The sequence below is a fragment of the Hyaena hyaena genome, unplaced genomic scaffold (assembly GCF_003009895.1).
Source record: "Hyaena hyaena isolate Hyena2069 unplaced genomic scaffold, ASM300989v1 scaffold_46, whole genome shotgun sequence".
Classification (NCBI taxonomy): Eukaryota; Metazoa; Chordata; class Mammalia; order Carnivora; family Hyaenidae; genus Hyaena; species Hyaena hyaena.
Window position 1 is genome coordinate 928,906 of NW_024080678.1, and position 19,559 is coordinate 948,464.

At 53.1% G+C, this 19,559-nt stretch overlaps 1 protein-coding gene across 1 annotated transcript; it reads right to left on the reverse strand.

The window, feature by feature from the left end:
* Positions 1 to 222: 222 nt before the first annotated feature.
* On the reverse strand, positions 223 to 18,394 carry ISX (intestine specific homeobox). Its single transcript, XM_039230461.1, has 4 exons — positions 18,127 to 18,394; positions 3,458 to 3,609; positions 1,542 to 1,655; positions 223 to 462 (listed from the first exon to the last, which is right to left on the reverse strand). The coding sequence occupies exons 1-4, from the start codon at positions 18,392 to 18,394 to the stop codon at positions 223 to 225; spliced, it is 774 nt and encodes a 257-aa protein (XP_039086392.1).
* Between the last annotated feature and the right edge of the window lie 1,165 nt (positions 18,395 to 19,559).

A 19,559-nucleotide genomic window follows, 5' to 3' on the forward strand; every position in this document is an offset into this window, starting at 1 on the left:
CATCTTGGGGTGTCCCACAGCCTCCGTCTTCTGAGCCAGGAGGGCAATCTTGGAAGCCGAGGCAAGGGCTCCTATACTGCTCACCTCGTCGCTGAGTCTGATGCAGCCTCTCACGGAGCGTGCTCAGGGAGGCTTCCCCCAGAGGCCTGGGCACCCTCCTGCCAGGGAGACGTCCTCCCCTGGAGAGGAAAGCAGCGCCACTGGCGAGAGGTTCCTCGGTCCCTATGTCAAGGTAGCACAGAGGCTTCCCCATTTGGGGTTCGCAGGCGGGAGGAAGCACAGTGCAGGGAGGCAGGTGTGCTGGGTGACAGGGCCCGGGAGAGGGTGTGTCTCCCACAGGTGGCACGGGAGGAGGGCGATCTGGCCAGGGAGCCACGCAGAGGCCGGCTGACCTTGAGCTGGTGGATAACCTCTCACGGGAGGAGCCAGCCCGGACAGAGCAGAGGGCAACCGCCCGGGGCCCTGTCGGAAAGGGGAAGGTCAGGAGAGACAAGTGAGTCCTAAGTTTCACCCAGGGCTTCACCCTCCACTTCCCGACCTTTCCCCCAGGACTTGGGGCGCTCAGGGCGGGTAGGGGACCATCTTGAGGGAGAAATGTGCAGAGGAATCACTTGATGTGAAAAAGTCACTTTGCTTCTCAGTGCCCGGTTTCTGCACTAGCAAAAAATGGGTAAATAAAGAAATCCTACCTCGCAGTGACACGGGCACGCACAGACCTCTGACCACAGGACTGTCTACTTCGTGTCCTGCTTGTGCCCTGCTGTCCGGCATCTGGTACCCACGGACCCCATGGACAGCTCATACTCAGGGCCCACGGCCTAGTGTCAAGCCTCTTCACGGCCCAGTAATTTCACCTCCATTGAACTACTACTTTCTCCGAAGGGCGAAGTGACTCTTCCAGGCCACATTGCTTGCTAGGTGCGGAGGCGGAGATTCGAACCCCGGGCAGTCTGACTCCAGAGCCTACCTGCTCCATCTCGGTGCACTGCCCCCTTACTCCCTGCCTGTTCCTTGAGCCCTGGAGTTCTGCACAACAATACAAGCCAGTCCCCAGAGGAGGGAGAGGCACGGGATTGTCACTCCCTGGATGAGGACATGGGGACAGAGGGGGCAGTGACTTGTCCCAGGTCACATAGATATCTGGAGCATTCTTGGCCATGCTGTCTCTGGACGAGTTCCCTTTGCACTCTTTAAAAAAAATTTTAAAAAATATTTATTTTTGAGAGACAGAGCATGAGCGGGGGAAGGGCAGAGAGAGAGGGAGAATCTGAAGGAGGCTCCAGGTTCTGAGCTGTCAGCACAGAGCCCGACGCGGGTCTCGAATTCACCGACTGCGAGATCATGGCCTGAGCCGAAGTCAGATGCTTAACAAATGAGCCACCCAGGCGCCACTCCCACTTTGCCCTCTATACTGTAGACCCCTCCCCCACCCTCGGGGTTCCTCACTTCTGGGTCTGGGTGGGGTGTTTGCAGATAGTTTGCAGATAGTGCCTCCCAGCACCCCACCCCCACCCCCACCCCCGGACGCCACAGCCACTCACAGCCACGTCCAAGTGCGTGGTCAGGGTCGAACCGGCCTCACTCGGCTGCTGCCGGGCCCCAGGGCTGCCCGTCTTCTGCTTCCGCCACTTAGCGCGCTGGTTCTGGAACCAGATCTGGGATAGGAGAGGGGGGACGGAGATAAGCAACAAGCTCCTTCCCTAAAAACCGTAACTGGCACCTCACAGTCTAGAAAGCTCCGTGGCATCAGGATTTCCTTGGCTCTGGGGGTCTGCCCTCTGGAGCCGGGGAGCAGCCGGATGCCGGGTGACTGGGAGCGGTGGGATCTGTGGTGAGCGTTCCGCTTCAGCCAATGGTCACCAGGTAGACGTGCGAGGCTGGCAGTGCAGGCCCAGCCAATATTTAAGGCGGAAATCTCGATTTTTAGGTGAAAGCGCTGAGACGTAAAACACGATGCAGATCAAATAAAACTCATCTGTGGGCTCCTTCCTGCTCGCCGACCATCAGCTTGCACCCCCCCGTGGGCCCCTCGGTGTCAGTAGATGGACTGTTGTCTGCTCTCCATATTCACGAGGACACTGACTGTCCCGGACACCCCGGCATTTGCACTTGGCCCTTCTGCCGAGGCAGCCCCTGAATTCCGGGCTTTAGGGCAGATGCGGGGGTGGGGGGCGCGCTATATCCACTTAGCTGATGACTAATTCTAAATGGGTCGAAAAAGGGAGAAGTCTAAAACGGGGGTGGTCCCTAGCCAGGAGATAAGTAGGCTGGGATAAAATTGAGAGAAAAATGTTGACTGGGGCCCTGACTCAGATTTTGAATTTGGAACAAATCCATTAAAAAAAAAAAAAAGTGACACAGCGTAGAGCAAGCCGGCAGTGCAACAATTGGATTTGGATTTGCTAGAGTGACACTTGCAAAACTGGGGGTGTCAAAGAGGGGAGACACAGCCCTGGTGAGTGGCAAGGGGCTACTATGGCTCTAACCGCAGAAGAAGCCACAGATACTCCAAGGTGAGCAAAGGACAGATTCTAGATTAGGCAGTTGGTATTTATTTAAAAAATTTTTTTATAAGTGTATTTGTTTATTTTGAGAGAGAGAAAGTACAAGCAGGGGAGGGCCAGAGAAAGGGAGAGAGAGAGAGAGAGAGAGAGAATCCCAAGCAGGATTCGAGGCAGGGCTCGAACTCACAAACCATGAAATCATGAGCTGAGCTGAGACCAGTAGTCGGGACACTTAACTGACTGAGCCGCCCGGCTGCCCCTAGGCAGTTGATACTTAAACCAGGTCTTGGGCCACTTCTCTGTGCTGCCTTCAACGTGATACCCAATTGGTCTAGTCAAGGGTTGGCAAACTAAGGCCTGAAGGATCAGTATGGCCTTCCTACCTGTTTTTGCATGCCTGTGAGCTAAGAATGGCTTTCACGTTCTTAAGTTGTTGGGAAAAAAGATAAAAAGAAGAATCGTGTTTGTGACACCATGCGGATTATACAAAATTCAGATTGTGGCGTTCATCAACGAAGTTTTAGACAGTGACTCTATGGCCCCATGGAGCCCAACATAGTCGCCATCTGGCCTTCTGCGGAAAAAGTTTGATGACCACAGGTCTGGATTGCCAAGACCTATTTTAGGAATGTGGCCGCATGGTGAGTGATGTTCTGGAACTACAGCCACGTGGAGAGAGGGAAGGTGCGGAAGCAGATACCAGTGGCCATCGCTGATGCCACCTCGCCCCCTTTCCCCCCCCCCCCCCCCCCCCCCCCAGAGAGAGAGACCATCTTGTAACTGTGGTGACCTCATTTCCTGGAAATAATATTTGGCAAATGTGACCGTATTCAAGGGATAAGGGCAATGGAGAATTTCAGATGGGCCAGCCCTGGAGGGTCCATGATACATGGGGTCTCACCCATGGCCCCAAAGGCATTGAGGTTGGGGGCTGAGGATGGGGACGACTGTACCTGCACCCGAGCTTCTGGAAGGTTGATCCTGGCTGCCAGCTGGTTGCGGATGTGGACGTCTGGGTAGTGGGTGAAGTGAAAGATCTTCTCCAGCTCATGCAGCTGCTCGGTAGTGAAGGTGGTTCGGACCCTCCGCTTGCTCTTTCTCTCCTCTGGACGGAAAGAAAGTTCAAGTTGGGTTAGTGATCTTATGGTTAGCACCCTTCTGAGGCTTTTGTGCTACCTGGTTTCACTCTTTCAGCCCCTGCTGTCCACTGCAGAGCCTTGGCCACTGGCCCCTCTGCTTGGAGGTTTACAGTAGTCTCTTTCCTGGAGATCCTGTCCGTGGGCTGACCCCTCCAAATCCATCCTGAACAGTGAGGTCAAGATAACTTTCTAGAAGCTCCTCTGATTGCCCCTTTTGTTGCTCAGATGCCTTCAATGGCGTGTCCTTGTCTACAACAGGGAAGGGCGAACTACAGCCTGAGTGTCAAATTTGGCCCACTGTTTGTTTTTGTAAATAAAGTTTTATTGGAACACAGACCTCCCGTTGATTTATGTATTGTCTATGGCTGCTTTTGCCAGCAGCTTTGAGTAGTTGCAACAGAGACCATATGGTCTACAAAGCCTAAAATAGTTACCATCTGGCCCTTTACAGGAAAATCTTGCCAGCCTTGCTCTAGAAAGTAAAGACTGAACTCCACAGCAGTTCGTCCCTTACAGCCTGTTTCCAATCCAATTGTCCAAACGGTCCAGCCTCAGGTCCACTCAGGGCTGGCTGCCTCATTTGTGGGGCCTAATGAAAAATGAAAATGTGGATTCTCTTGTTCAAAGAGCAGGAAAAACGCTATTGCCTTTCTTCTGCAATCTCTCTCTTGACCGGTCATGTGGTTATTGTTGTTGTGGTTGTGGTTTGGTTGTTTTCATTTTTAAAATTTGCTGTTTAAGGCCATTCTCCCTTGGACACAAGGATACTAATAGGGTGGGTGTGGATCCTCATAGGGACCCAGGGCCTACCCTTTGACTTGGCACCCAGGTGCATGTACCTGACCTTGACCCTTCTGTCATCCAGACCCTGACAGCCCTCCCATCCCAGAACCACATTGGATGGAGGAGGCAGCAGTCCCTGGCTAGGGATGGGGGAGCAAGTGGCCTAGAGAAGTGGCCCAGGGAAGCAGGGAGGTGGTAAGAAAGGCATTGAGGGTTGAGTCAAAACTCCAAGGCCCTGGGGCATACTTTGTGATCCCACTGAACTTCACTCACAAAACACAGATTCACACATAAAATTATTACGAATTTCAAGATGACCATTAGCATTAGGTCCCGTGTGCCAGGCCTCTGTCTGTGTGCAGTAACCTGGGCAGCGACACTGGTCACAGACCTGAGCATGTGTGTGTACGATGGGGAATCAGGCTACTGAGTCTACTGGGACCTGTTACGTTTGAGATGCCTATTGGCTATTTAAAAGATCTCTCCAGGGGTGCCTGGGTGGCTCAGTCGGTTAAGCGTCCAACTTCGGCTCAGGTTCTTGAGTTCGAGCCCCATATCGGGCTCTGTGCTGACAGCTCAGAGCCTGCAGCCTGCTTTGGATTCTGTGTCTCCCTCACTTTCCACCCCTCCCCTGCTCTCTCTCTCTCTCTCTCTCAAACATAAATAAATATTAGAAAACAATTTTTAAAAACTGTCAAATAGGTGGATGAATGTATGTTTGGAGCTCACGGTGGGTCTCAGGACTGTGGTTCAAATTTGGGAAGGGTCAGCATATATGTGGCTTTTGCAGTTGTGGTAATGGCTGTTATCACTCAGGCAGGAAGTGCATGTGGAGATGAATGGGGCTCTGGGAGTAAGCTGGGTCCCTCCACTGTGGAGAGAGGCTCAGCAGCCCATCAGGGACCAGAGAGAAAGCAGAGAGGGAGGCTGTGATGGACAGGTCCCCAAGGTAGAAGGAAAAGAAGGAAAACGGACTAGATACCCGATGAAAAATCATCTCAAGAAAGAGGCTCAGCAGGGCACCTGGGTGGCTCTGTCGGTTAAGCGTCTGACTTTGGCTCAGGTCATGATCTCATGGTTTGTGAGTCTGAGCCCCACATCAGCCTCTGTGCTGATGGCTCAGAGCCTGGAGCCTGCTTTGGATTCTGTGTCTCCCTGTCTCTCTGCCCCTCCCCTGCTTGTGCTTTGTCTCTCTCTCTCTCTCAAAAGCAAATAAAGATTTAAAAAATTAAAAACAAAACCAAACAAAACAGCCCCCACCCAAATAAGAACATGATAGCATCACGAAAAGCCCCCAGTATACGTTCTCCAGCAAATCTCTGTGTCAGCCTGTTTTGGGGGGCACCTGACCTGAGCCAGAGGAAGCTCAGACACAAGCAGTGCCCAAGAAAACTTGGTGGAAGAGAGGTTTGGAAAGAAAGTTGTGGTCATAAAATACAAAGAAAATAAATAAATAAAAACAAGAGAGAATGAAAAGGAGGGAAAGCCAGAAAAATATCAGAGTGTTTATTGAACACCTATTATGTGCCAGGTGTGGTGCGGGACCCTGACCTTGGCTTGCATGCATGCGTGTATCTTAGCCTGCCTTGTTCCAAGATGGGTTTGTGGCATGTGGTTGAATCTGGTGTTTGGGAAGATGTGGAGGACCACAGGAAGACCACCTGGGTAGAATTACTATGGCAGAAGCCAAGGAAGGAAGAGCCAACACACACCCAGTGTGGTGTCTGATGCTCATTAGAAACTCTGACAATTATATGTTGAATTAAAGTAGGTGGAGGTGTGAGTGGTTGGGAGGAAGCAGAGGCAGTGAGTGGAAGAATTTATGGCTCAAAAAGGTTCTAGAGGGGGAGAGGGAGGCTGGGGAGAAGTTTCAGAGAGCAGCCTGGGTCATGTCTGAAGTCTGAGAAGGAGACATTGAGGCGGAGCGAGAGAGGGCTCTGGAGGGGTGCCGGAAGTGGCACATGCGGAACAGACTGGTCGAGACGCTCACTGCACAGGCGAGGGCGATCGGGGGCTGGAGCGAGTGGTCCCAGGGCTGGATGGTGGGAAGTCAGGTCGCCAGCAGAGAACGAGGGAGGTGAAGGCTTAGGGCTGGAGGGATGACAAAGGGCTTTGGGACAGCTGTTCTGGGGAAGGGCCAGGGCAGCAAGAAGAGTAAGGAAGGTCGCCCACTTGAAGCCTTCCCTGGACCACCGGACCGGGTCAAGGGTCACAGACGGTGGCAGAAGGGCCGAACCAGGTGGTGGGGGGTTTGTTTTCCTGACCATGTACTTCCGAGGAAGGGGCTGCGATTCTGGTTCTGCTTGGGACAAAGCCCTCGTGATATAATGTTAGGAATTGTAGGAAGGGTACAAATCGCCTCTCTAAATCCCCTCCACTTTTGAGGACTGAGGGAAAAGTCACAGGTCAGATGGGATGATAAAAAAGGAGGGGAGGGCTGCAGAGGTCTCCTTTCCCCCACTCAGCTCACTGTCTTTTCCCCCCACATAAGAGGTAAAACTGCCGCAGGCTAGGAATTGGGAGTAGAGGGGTGCTCAGATCACTCCCGGTGAGTGGGGCTCCCAGACATCTGTCTCATGAGACCCGACCAGAAGAGCAGGTTGGGGAGAGAAAGACAAACTTGGACCTGGCATCTGGGAAACCAGATTTGGATCAGAGGCGACACTTTGTTAGAAGTTTAGCTCCTTAGATGTGCCCTGTTCAATGTGGTGGCTACTATCACCATGTGGCTATTTTAATAAAATAAAATAAAATAAAAAGTCAGTTCCTTATTCATACTAGCCATAGCACAACACCCCCATGTGGCTACGCGGCTACCATATTGGCCAGCATAGATGTAGAACGTTCCCCTCCCCAGGGAAAGTTCTATTGGATACTGCTACTCTAGAGGTTTTCCCACTGGATTCGTGAGGAAGTCATACTCTGGGTCTAACTTTAAGTTTCCCCCTGTGTTGCAGTTTCCTGTAGTTTCCGCATTATCTCTGGGAAAGAGAGGACCCATCAGCTATAGAGCTGACATTGAAGGTGTTGGGGAAATGGGGAACTTAGGAAATAAGAAAAAAGGTGGATTGGCCCACGTCCACCTCTCTGTTGGTGGCTGGGGAAGAGACGTATGTCCGGAGGAGGGCATGTGTCCAGGAGCTCTGGGTGAAGACTCGCTCCGCCTCAATGTCTCCTTCTCAGACTTCAGACATGACCCAGGCTGCTCTCTGAAACTTCTCCCCAGCCTCCCTTTCCCCTTCTAGAACCTTCTCTAGCCTATGGTAGATGGGGCAGGGTGGGGTAGGAAAAGAAGTGTCTGAGAGTCGGCTAAGGAATGATGAAGGCCCATGCTTCAGTTTTCCCACCATATGGAGGAGGGGGCTGCTCCAGGAAAGGAGTGGGAGGGCCCAGCAAGGCAGGTACAGGTTATAGACCACAGTGGGTGACAAGGGAGACGAAGCAGGTGAGAGAAGCCAGAAATGTGGATGGGGAGCAGAGGAAAAGACGGAACACAGAGCTTGGCCTGTGGAATTATGGAATCAGAAGGAGCTTCATTAGGGGCGCCTGGGTGGCTTAGTCGGTTAAGCATCTGACTCTTGGTTTTGACTTAGGTCATGATCTCATGGTTTATGAGTTCGATCCCCACATCTGGCTCAGCACTGACAGTGCAGAGCCTGTTTGGGATTCTCTGCCTCCCTCTCTCACTGTCCCTACCCCACTTGTGGCTCCTCTGTCTCTCTCAAAATAAATAAATAAACTTAAAAAAAAAAAAAGAGGAACTTCATTAAACAGGAAGCTGGAAATAGGAGCTCCCTGTGGATGCAGCCTATGTACTGTATAAGCTTCTTGATCACCAGGAAGGGCTGGGATGTCCTGAGCACCCCTCAGCGAGGATGATGGGGACGTGGGGTCCTTTTCCCAGGAGCACCGGATTGGGAGCGAGAAAATCATTGGGCTCAGCATCTTGGCAAAGAAGCCTCGGAGTCTGGTGCTCCTGTGTGGCCCACCCACTGCGGCTGGCCAAGGGCACCGGGGCAGGGCAGGGGGTGGCTGGGGAGAGGGTGGAAGAAGGTGGACGGGACTGCCTCCTCCTTTTAAGTTGCTCCTCTCCCTGTTATTAATTGTGTGAGCTGTGAATCACACTTCAGTGGGTCTTCAAAGAGAACGAGTCAGCAGAACTTAATTAAACCTGAGCCGTTTAGCACATCGATCATAAGAAATACACAATTTACACAGGTGATTAGGCCACCTAATTATAAACCGATGTTTCTCTGCGCTCGGCTCCCTCCCCTGATTGCTCCTTCTCTGCGGTCTGCTAATTGGCCCTGGCTGCTCAGCTAAAGGCCCTGGGGGGTTTGCCACTGCCAAGTCTCTGGAAATGCGCCTAGTCCTTGTCTTCCCAAGGCAGTGGATGCAGCATAGAGGGGATCCAGGGCAAGAGCCCTCTTGCAGGCTGGAGACACGTCCTGGATGTGACAGGTGGGGTGCAGGGCAGACCTGGGCTGGTCTTCTCTCTAGTCTGGTCATGGACTTCCTACAATTCCCTTGTGCCCATAGCATATAAGGCAAACTCCTTGGTATGGCATTCAAGGCTCTTCACGTTCTCCCTTTCAGAATAATCTGCTTTCTCCTCAATCCCTATTTCCATGATATGAGTCCCACCTGATCGTTTCTAGATTCCACACATTGGCCATGTCCTTTTATTCTCCAGGTGCTCGGTCTCACTGCTCCCTCTGCCTGGAATGCCCGTCTTCTTTTTTTGCCTAGTGAACTCCTACTCATCCGTCAAAGCTCAAATCAATCAAATACCTCCTTTTCTCCAAGGTCTGTTGTGAATCTCTGTAGAAACACAACAGCTCTTTTTCAAAAATAAAATTTAAGAGCACTTTTGGCTTGCACCATCAGCCTCTCTGTTTGTAAGAACAAAAATCTCTGTTACTTTTTCTTTTTGTCATTACATATCTATCAAAACGTTAATGGCGATTAATACTAGATGGTGAGAGAGTTATAGTTACATTTTTAAAAAATTTTTTATGTTTTTTATTTACTTCTGAGAGAGAGAGAGAGAGAGAGAGAGACAGCATGAACAGAGGAGGATCAGAGACACAGAATCTGAAACAGGCTCCAGGCTCTGAGCTGGCTGTCAGCACAGAGCCCGACACGGGGCTTGAATCCATGAACCGTGAGATCACGACCTGAGCCGAAGTCGGACGCTTAACTGACTGAGCCACCTAGGCGCCCCTATAGTTACATTTTTTAACCTTCTTTTTTTCTATAATATACATGGATTATTTGTATAAATAAACAACAGCAAAGAGAATAAAGCCAGGGTGGGAAGAGATGAGAATAAAAAACCACTAAGGGAAAGAATTTCGAGAAGACCGCTGAAAAGTCCACTGGCAGAGGGTTTGCCAACCTCTCCGCAGGGATGACAGGGTTCATCCTCTCTCTCAGCAGAGTGAGGATTGTTATTTTCCATGCACATGGCCTCACTTTCATAATGTAATTTATGTACACACACACACACACTCACACTCTCTCCCCCCACACTTTTCATTTGTATATCTTTTTTCTGTTCTTAATAGCAGGTGTACCCTTTGTTTAAAGGGAATTGTACAGGGAGCCACAGAAAACAAATGATGGTGGAGCTCTCTCATCGATGCGCAGGTGGCCCTGGAGTGAAGCTCAGTCTCCCCTTCGTCCCCGGTATCTCTGGCCGGGCATGTCTGTGGAAGCCCGCAATTACCCCAAACATAGGTTTTAAAAATGCTGATGTGCATAAATAAAGGCCAAAGTTCTTGGCTTAGCACACTTGACCTTCAGTCTCCTCATTTCTCTCATCCTTGCCGTTGCCCCGGGATGTTTAGATGCCAGCCACCTGGATTTGTTCGTGGCTCGAAAGGAATATGCCTTCCTATCCTTCAGGGCTCCTGCATATGCTTCCATCTGCCTGGTGTGGCCTCTCCCTTTCTCTGCCTGGCTCCATCTCAGAAGACACCTCTTCCCTGAAGCCTTCCTGGAGGGTCTCAAATACAGTTCATTACTCCCTCCTCCATGTTCTTGGAACACTTCATCAGGTTCCTGTGCTCGATCTATGTTGTGACAGTGTGACTCTCCTGACTACGTGTGTTGGTCTGGTGAGACCAAATGTGGGGAGGGGTCTGGGGTGGGCACAGAGAACTGGGACAGGGTGCCGAGGGGCCCGTTTCACTTATTTATTTTTGAGGTTTATTTATTTGCTTTGAGAGAGAGAGAGGGTGAATGGGTGAGGGGCAGAGAGAGAGGGAGAGAGAGAATCCCAGGCAGGCTCTTTACTGACGTGGGGCTCGATCTTACTGACTGTGAGATTACAACCTGAGTTGAGACTAAGAGTCAGATGCTCAACCCACTGAACCACCCAGGCATCCCCGATTTCACGGGCTTTTAGAGTACATGTGTGTGTGTTCTCCCTTCCTGCCCCCATTCCTCTCCAATCTATACTTGTGGGAGCTGTCAGGCAGCACAGGCTATGAATCTGGAGGATGTTTCATGGTGTGACACAGGAAGTATGTTCCCAGGCAATGGGGGAATCCTTTTTTAGTTACCTTCCTGCCACGAATTGAGGAGGAAGTTACCTGTTCTCTCTGTGACCAACCCAAGGGCAGGCGGGCAGAGTGCTCAGATTAGAGGTATCCAGAGCCCTATAAACAGGGGGAAGAGCCGTTTATGACCAAAAATGGGTTTAACAACTGCCAGGTAAACAGCTGCCACTTTACGCAGAACATCTGGCAACGTGGAGCCTCATTAGGGACACACCATTGAGTAAACAACAAAAACCAAACAAACCGAACGCTTTGACAGTTCCATAGCTAGAGACTGAAGGTGGCCCAAGAAGACTTACAAGGGCCCTGAAATAAGTGGCCATCACCCCAGCAGGGAACAGTGTGAGAGAAGAAGAGGATCAGCAAGAAGAAGACTCCTAATGGGGCCCCACCACACTCCCTTCTCTCAGCCACTCCCTCCGGCCGTCGTTGACTGGTCTGGGGGTGGGCATCTCACTCAGGCTTGGCCAATGGGTCCCTCCTCTGGGGCTTCTGGACTTGGGATGTTAGAGAGCTTGAGAGAAGTTCCTGGAGAGTGATGGAGCCCTTGGTGTGACTGGGAGGCATGAGCCGCGTGCAGACAGAAGCAGCTGGAGAGAACTGATGGGGTCGAGTCTGGCTAATGCCTGTTTACGGTCCTGCCCTTCCCGTGGCTCAGTTTGAGAAACTACTTCTTAATGTTCTCCAAGGCAATGCCTTTCCTTTTCTGTTTCCGCTAAACTGAGATGGTTTTTGTCCATTGGAACCCAACAGTTCTCATTAACATTGATCATTGCACCCTTTCCTGACTAAAACCCGAGAATGCCTCTTCACTCTTTTTGGGATTCAAAGCAAAAATAAGAACCCCCACCATGCCCGGTATGGCCCGGCGTGGCTTGGCTCCTTTCTGGCTCTCAGATCTCATCTTGCCTCCATTGAACAAGTCCTTGTCTTTGGGGTTCCCTCTGCATGGAATGGGGAGGGATCCACATTTCACCCCATTTAGCCTTCAGATTGCAGTCAACCATGACATCCTTTGGAAGCCTTCGCTGGCAGACCAAACCTCCCTTGGCATAGGCCCTCTACCATGTCACCTTCTCCCCAGCACTTGACCACAACTGTCATTGCGCTTTCACTTGTGATTATCGGCTGGCTGTTTGTCGCCCCTGAAACATTAGAGGCTACATGACGGCAGAGGCCGAGCTTACGTTTTATTTCCAACATTGTCCCCACTCCCAGCTAAGGTAGGTTTGCAAATTCTTGGCTGCCTCTCCCTTAGAATTCTTTTCTCCGTGAATGTGGCCCAACTCAGTGACTCACGGGGCAAATGGAATGCCGTGGAAACATGGCTAGGAAGTTTCTCAGGCTGGGTCATCAAAGGATGCAGCATCTACTTGGCTCTCTCCCTCTTGGACTGCTCACTCTGAGAGAAGCCGCCGCCATCTTGTGAGGACACTTTAGTGGCACGTGGAGAGCCCTGCGTGGGGAGAAACCGAGCCTCCTCCTCAGCCAGCTGAACCGCCACCAACTCACCAGCCACGGAGGCACCACCTTGGAAGCCAATCTTTTATTCTGATCCAGCCCTCAGGTCACTGCACCCCACACAACATCTTTACACAATCCCATGAAGGACCCTGAGCCAGAGCTACTCAGGTAAGTCACTCCTGAATTCCTGATCCGCAGAATCTGAGTGAGATAATTCACATTTACTGTTATTTGGAGCCACTGAGTTTTGGGACAATTCGTTACGCAGCCATAGATACGCCTGCCACTCGGTAGATTCCGGTGGCTCTTTGTTGCATGTCTGGATGAGGGATACAATGGATAAATCAAATTTAAATGACAACCAATGCTTTCTGTGTCCTCTGTCTGCTCTGATTTCTCCTGGCTCTGATATTCCAGGCCCCTAGTATTATAGTAACGTTGGCAATGCCCTGCTAACATCCCTCAGAACTCTCTGTGCTCCAGATCAACGTCCCACTGCCAGGATATGTATTTCTGAGCCAAGAAGCCCAGATAATTCTGAGGAGTATAGTTGCTCCATTTCCCAAAGGACTTAAGCTTCAGTTTCCCACAGTGGTCACTGGCTTAATCACACACCCTTGGTTCACTGCTCACCCTTCTTTGTGTTCGCTGTCCATGCTGGCATCTTTGCACGTCCCAAATAAACCACATGTGCTCAAACCCTTTCCCTCTGGTCTGCTTTTTTTTTTTTTTTTTTTTTGGGAGGGGGGTGCTCCACGGAGACAACGCTTTTCTGTGAGCTGTGACCAAGCCTTGTTCTTCCTTGTAATCCCACAGGGCTTAAGATTCAGCCCGCTTCTCGGTTCTAGAATCGGCCTCCAGGTGCCCTGTGGGAAAGTCTCCAGGTCTCCTTAGGCTGTGGCTCTGGGGGTGGGGACTGAGAGAGGGGTTCCGGCAGAGGGAGACCAGAACCACGCTTATCTTGGGGACATCCGGGCCTTTAGCTCTTGGGCTTCTGCCCCGCTGCTGTCTGCTCTGACGCGAGCCCCTGGGTCTGCGGGTCTGAGGGCCGCTCCTCACAAGGCGGAGAGACCCCCACGGGTCTGAGCACAGCCCCAGCCCGGATTCCTCATTCCCAGGGCCAGGAGCGGAGCGCTGACAGTTGCCATGGGTTCCAGACACTGGTGGGGGACGCACAGGGTGGCGGGGAGGTGGGGGGGGCAGGGAAGAGAGAAGAGAAAGAGGAAAACCAGGCGCTCCTTAGACCTTTGACCTCCAGAACTGTAAGAATCAATTCCCGTTGTTTTAAGCCACTCGTGTTCTGGTAAAGCGTGAGAACAGGACCGGGCGAGGAAGCGGGCGGGGGGGGGGGGGGGGGGGCACAGAAAGAAGAAGAAACAGAGGTAGAAGAAGCGGAGGAGGAGCAGCGGCTTCTAAAGGCCAAAGGTTTGGAGACATTTATGGGGCGCCTGGGCGGCTTAGTCGGTTAAGCGTCCGACTTTCGCTTAGGTCACGGTCTCGCGGTTCGTGGGTTCGAGCCCCGCGTCGGGCTCTGTGCTGACAGCCAGCTCAGAGCCTGGAGCCTGTTTCAGTCTGTGACTCCCTCTCTCTCTGACCCTCCCCTGCTCNCGCTGTCTCTCTCTCTCCCTCCTAGAAATAAATAAAACATTAAAAAAAAAAAAAAAGGTTTGGAGACATTTAAAGGGCAGGAAAGCTCGTGTCCCTGGAGGGCGGGGTGGGGTTGGGGGGGTAAGGGGGTGGGGGGGGAGAGGTTGAGCAGGAGCACAGCAGGGGCAGTCTGCAAAGGACATGGAATGTCACAGACTGGGTTTGCGAAACTACAGCGGATCTGGCCCTCCACCTGGCTTTATAAATAAAGTTATATTGGAACAGAAAGACACCCACTCATTTACACACTGCCAACTGTTGATCTGCGAAGGCCAAGTCCAAATGGCCCTTTGCTGACCACTGCTATAGGGTCCCTTCACACCCCAAGAACTCCACCCTGCCCCGGGCCAGCTCCACCACAGAAGCGCTGCCCCAAGCGGGTGTCGCCAGGACTCTCCAGCTGCGGACCCCACCCCCGCTCCAGGGGCATGGCCACCAGCACTGGCCTTGTTCACGCCCCAGTCCCCAGCCTGGCCCAGAGTGAGCACTCAGCAGTCGGCCTCTGAGTAACTGCATGGGAGCAGAGCTAAGACCCCGGCCACCCTGCCCCAGGCCAGAAGCCGTGCACTGGTTACCCACTGGGGTGGCCTCTCCTCTACCTTCCTTTTCCCTTTGCCCCGGGGCATCACAATTTCCCTGCAAAGGGTCCTCCGTGGCACAGATGACCTCTGTGTTCCCTGAGTCTGAGCTTCTAGTACAAAGGGGTTTCCTTTGACTGGGCCTCCCTTGACTTTGGAGGGTCCTGGGCTTCCGGGGAGCCTGACTCTCTCAGGAGTGAGCGGGCAGCTGGGTTCAGCATTCTTTCAAGTAGGGAGACCCTCTGGGATTTTTCTACTGGCTTGAGACCTGGGAGGGTCCGAGCCCGAGTTTATGAGGGTCGCCGCCATGAGAGGCGATGGAGGCAGAGCGCTGGCCCCGGCCTGGATGCCTGAGCCGGCCCCGCGCTTGTGCATATTGGCTTTGTAGCTTGGAACAAGCCATTTTGCCTCCCTGGGCCTCAGCCTCCTTCAAGAGTGGTCCTTGGACCACCTACATCAGAGTCATTTGGGAGAGCTTGCTAGAATGTGGATTCCCGGGGCGCCTGGGGGGCTCAGTCAGTTGAATGTCCTACTCTTGACTTCAGCTCAGGTCATGATCTCACAGTTTGTGTGATTGAGCCCCGCGTTGGACTCCCAGCACAGAGCCTGCTTGGGATTCTCTCCCTCCTTTTCTCTCTGCCCCTCCCCCACTGGCATGTTTGCAGTGTCTCTCAAAAATACAAATCAACTTTAGAATGCTGATTCCTCCTCTGCCCCTCTCCCCCAGCTCGCTCTCAGAAATAAACATTAAAAAATGCAGATTCCTGGGCACCACCGTAGACCCAGAGGCAGAGTCTGGGGTGCTGGGCCTGAAGTGCCACATGTTTCCAAGCTGTCTGGGCATTTGGGACAGAGAGGTCATGCTTGACAGTCCCCGCCTGCGTGTCACTCTGTGGACCCCTTTAAGTGTTCAGCTTATTTCTGTGTTTTTATTATTGGGGCAGGGGGCTGTGGATGCACCATCTCTGCTCCCGTGGACTTCCATTCTCTGAGGGCTTCTGCGTGAGAGGCATGAGCAGCAGTAACAAGCACCAGGCAGGGACGGAGCCCTGTGAAGGCCGGGAGAGGTGGAGGCCGCTGAGGCCATTTGCTCTCTTGCTCTCCCACCTGGCATAGACACCCCTCCCCCCCCCAACTCCCCTCTGCAGGGAGGAAGCTTCTGCCACAGAAAATGACCACAAGTGACACCACCACTAAGCAACCAGTTTGTTGAAGAATGGGTCATTGCGCACGTCGGAGCTGGGAGGGATCCTAAGAATATTCTAATCCTGTCTTTCACGTTGCAGATGGGGAAGTGGAGGCTCAGGAAGAGGAGCAGCTCGCCTGAGGTCCTCCTGTGAATCAGCCCCAGAAGGGGGTCGGAGGCCGGACTCCTGGAGTCCTGGCTCCCCATCCTCCCGGCCTAACCTCTCACAGACGCCAGCTCGTTTGCAGTTTCTGCAAATTACTTTTGTGGTTCCTGACATGTTGGCAACCCATCTGTATTATTATTCGCTTAGCATTTTCCCAAATAGCCTTTTTGTTTTACCTACATAAGTAAATCCGTTTTAACAGGCAATCTCATGGCATGTCCATAAATGGATGACTGGCATCCTGTGTCGTAAGTAGAAGGTTAGCGTCGGAATCGCTACAGAGCTCGACGTAGATAGCCTCTGTCTGTGTCGTCCTCAGACTCATTTCAGAAGCCACCAGAGGGACCTTCTCTAGTCTTTTGGAAATGCTCAGTGCCAGCGTAGTGGGAGATGTATAGATTTAAGCCACGTTCAGGAATGATCTAGTCTCAGGCCACCAGGGTTCAATTGTGCTGCTAACTACTCAGGTCGCTGGTGCAGGTGACTTCTCTTCTGAGTTCTATCATCTGCAAGGTGGGGCTCACAGCTGTGGCAAGTCCATGGGAAGCAGCCAGGGGAGTGCCGGGGAGGGGGGCATAGGGCACTACCCTGTAGACGATTGCTATTTCCGCAAACCCTTCCTAGAGGGTCTGCTAACAAGGCAACTGACATACAGCATAGCAGCATATTCCAGGGGAGGTTTAGAATGAGTGGCTCCCTTTTTGCCACCAGCCGTTATCAGGCTAGGGGGAGGGAAGTTGCTCCAGGAGGGGGATTTGGCTTCTCTTCCCTCACTGCTCCTTTCTCTTCTCCCCCTCTTTCCCCTCCCCATCTCTCTTTCCCTCTCATTAGGACAGAGAGGGTTGTCATGGATTTTACGTAGCTGCAGCTAGCCAGACTCAGGTTAGACCCAAAGAACTGTTTCTTAGGCTCATTCAGTTCACTGGAAGATCTTAGTGAGCTTCCGGAAATGAAGCTGGGGACTCTCTCCTACTGATTGGCTCAGCTCCAGGGATACCCGTCAGCTTCCCCCGGGGGGTGGGTGGCCCATCCAGGGTCTTCCCCTTGCCTGTGGTTGAGCACAAGCCCCTTTTGGGATGCTGAACTTGGGTGAGACTGAGCGGGACTCGGTGATGGTAGGAAACGACATCGTGGGCTCCTCTGAGCTGCCCTTTTGGCCTTTCCCTGGATTACAAGGGTAGAAAGGGGAAGGAACTGGGAAACTCATGAGTGAGATACTCCAGTGTTGCCCACTACCAGGCTCCAGCAGACCCTTGTTGACATCCCTCTCTCATCCCTCACTCAGCCGGTTCCCTGAGGGTAAGGCTGAGGCCAGAGTGAAAGGGACTTCCCTGAGGTCACGAAGCAGGCCAGGGCAGGCTGGAGAATGACCCGGAGGGGTCCTGACCTGCCAGCAGGTGCGTGTGTCTGCCTCAATGCCCTTCGTCAAACTGGCTCTCAGGAAGAGCTCTGAGAACTGCCCCGTCATTGTGGTTTGGGGGACGTGTCCTGGGGTGGGCAGTTAGCCTGGGGGGGGGCGGTGATCAGGAGGGGCAGATCCCAGGCTAAGCTTCAGCCATGGAAAGCCATGTTGGCTGAATTCAGCTTACGAAGAACAATGTGTCGGACCGAGCAGGTGTCTGGGGACAGCTGACCCCTTCTTGCTCTCAGGTCTCTGCCCCCTGGCTGCACAGCTTGGGGACACCATCCACCTCTTCCCTTTCACAGGCGAGTTTCCTCATCTGTCAAGTCATGATAATCGTGCCCTTTCTACCAAAAACAAGAGAGGAAACTCTAGGGCAATGCCCACGGCAGCGGAAATGCTGCGTAAACACATGGGACCCGGCATTCTCAGCGGTGGCCTGCTTGCAGGAACACATCCCGCATCCTGCATCCCTGCATCCTGCAACGGATGGAGCCTTCCTTGGCATCTGCATCTGGAAAACCTCAGTCCCGGCTGGACAGAAGGGTATTTAAGGCGACTGGCTCAACACCTGACCTCTCTTTGAATTTTGGGGTCCTCTCTTCTATGGATACAGAGCAGCTTTCTCTCTTCCTGAGCCCAGCCGGCTCCTGGGGACCTGGGAGTGGAAAAAAAATGACCGGAAGACACTTACCCTGGAGCTTGGCCTGCGGGGGCCCTTCCGGCCCGGAGCTTACAGCCGCTGCTTGCCTGGTGCCTTGTCCACCCACCCCTTCCGGCCTGACCACATGGCTCTTTTCAGTGGGTCTCTTTAAGATCTCCTCGATGGAGAAGGACAGCCCCAGCTTCTCTGGGGCCCCGCAGCGCCCTGAGTTCTTCCTCTCCATACCCCGCAGAGGACAGGGCTTGCGTTGGCACTCTCTGTGGGTGGCCGTGAGGAGGGACAGAAGGGGACCTTGCATGCACCCAGGGCTACGATGGTGGGGGGTGGCGTACTTCCTCCCCTAAAAAATCCCGTAATAATCAAAAGGACAAGCAGAGGTGGAGAACGGGGAGCCTCATGTCAGATTATCCAAGCACGATTCTGTCTCCATGGGGACTTCCGCGGGCTCCTTTCAAACACTGCTGGGCTCGAGGAGGCAGGTCACACCGGGAGAGCTGGAACGGGCTGTACCCCATGCCCGTGGGCTCAGAGCTCCCGCAGGCTTGATGTCAAGGGAGTCACCATTGCCAGGCTGGGTTCAGTTGCACTGCAGAAGGTCTTCTCTGGGGTGATCGATTTCAAAATCTCCAGGCTAGGCCGGGGTCCCCGCGGTCACTGTCGGGGGAGGGGGGCAAGGTAAAGAGCTAGAAGGAAGGTGGAGCCTGTTCCCAGAGATCTGGGGGCAACACGCCCACCTTTGCCTTTTCTCTGGCTTGCAGTCCTTTCCTGCCGGCTCCGGCCAGCCCCTGGAAGGCTGGCGTGCCACTGCTGGGGCCCAGGTGGCCAACTCAGAACCGGGCCACGCGACAGCTTGAGCGGTATGACTTCTAGTTCCGCTGCTTCTGGACTCCAGAACTGGCTTTCTGGAGCACCTGTGCTTCTGTCTGGCAGGTGGAGGCTCAGGACGGGGATGTCTGGACCATCGCAGGCTGGCTCTCAGTCATGCGGCGGGACTGGGTGCAGGGTATCCGGACTTCCTTCCAATCCCTCCCTGGCCTCCATTTGCAAGCCTCCTCAGAGGCTCCTGGCCCAGGGTGCCTCTCCCTCCCTTTCTATGTCCTTTCTGCTTCTTCCTGGCTTGGATGCCCCTTCCCTGTCTCCCGAGACAGCACGGAGGGAACGCTTGCAGTCTGTCCCGTAAACTGTTGGCTGGGAGCTGCCGAGGCACCCACCTGTCCTTCCTGGGAATTCCACTCCCAGTTACTGTGTAACCAGGGAGGAGGGGCAGTAAAACAGCTGATAAGGGAAGAAAGTCTCCACCTTCCTTAAGGCTGGCGATGCAGGTGTTGGGGGGAGGAGGCAGCGTGTCGCTGAAGGATGGGGAGCAGAGCCCGGGGGGGGGTGCCATGCTGGGGAGCAGGACAAGGGAGGATGGGAATGGGCCAGCCAGGAAGTGTCCCCAGGCCCAATAAAATGTGTTTGCT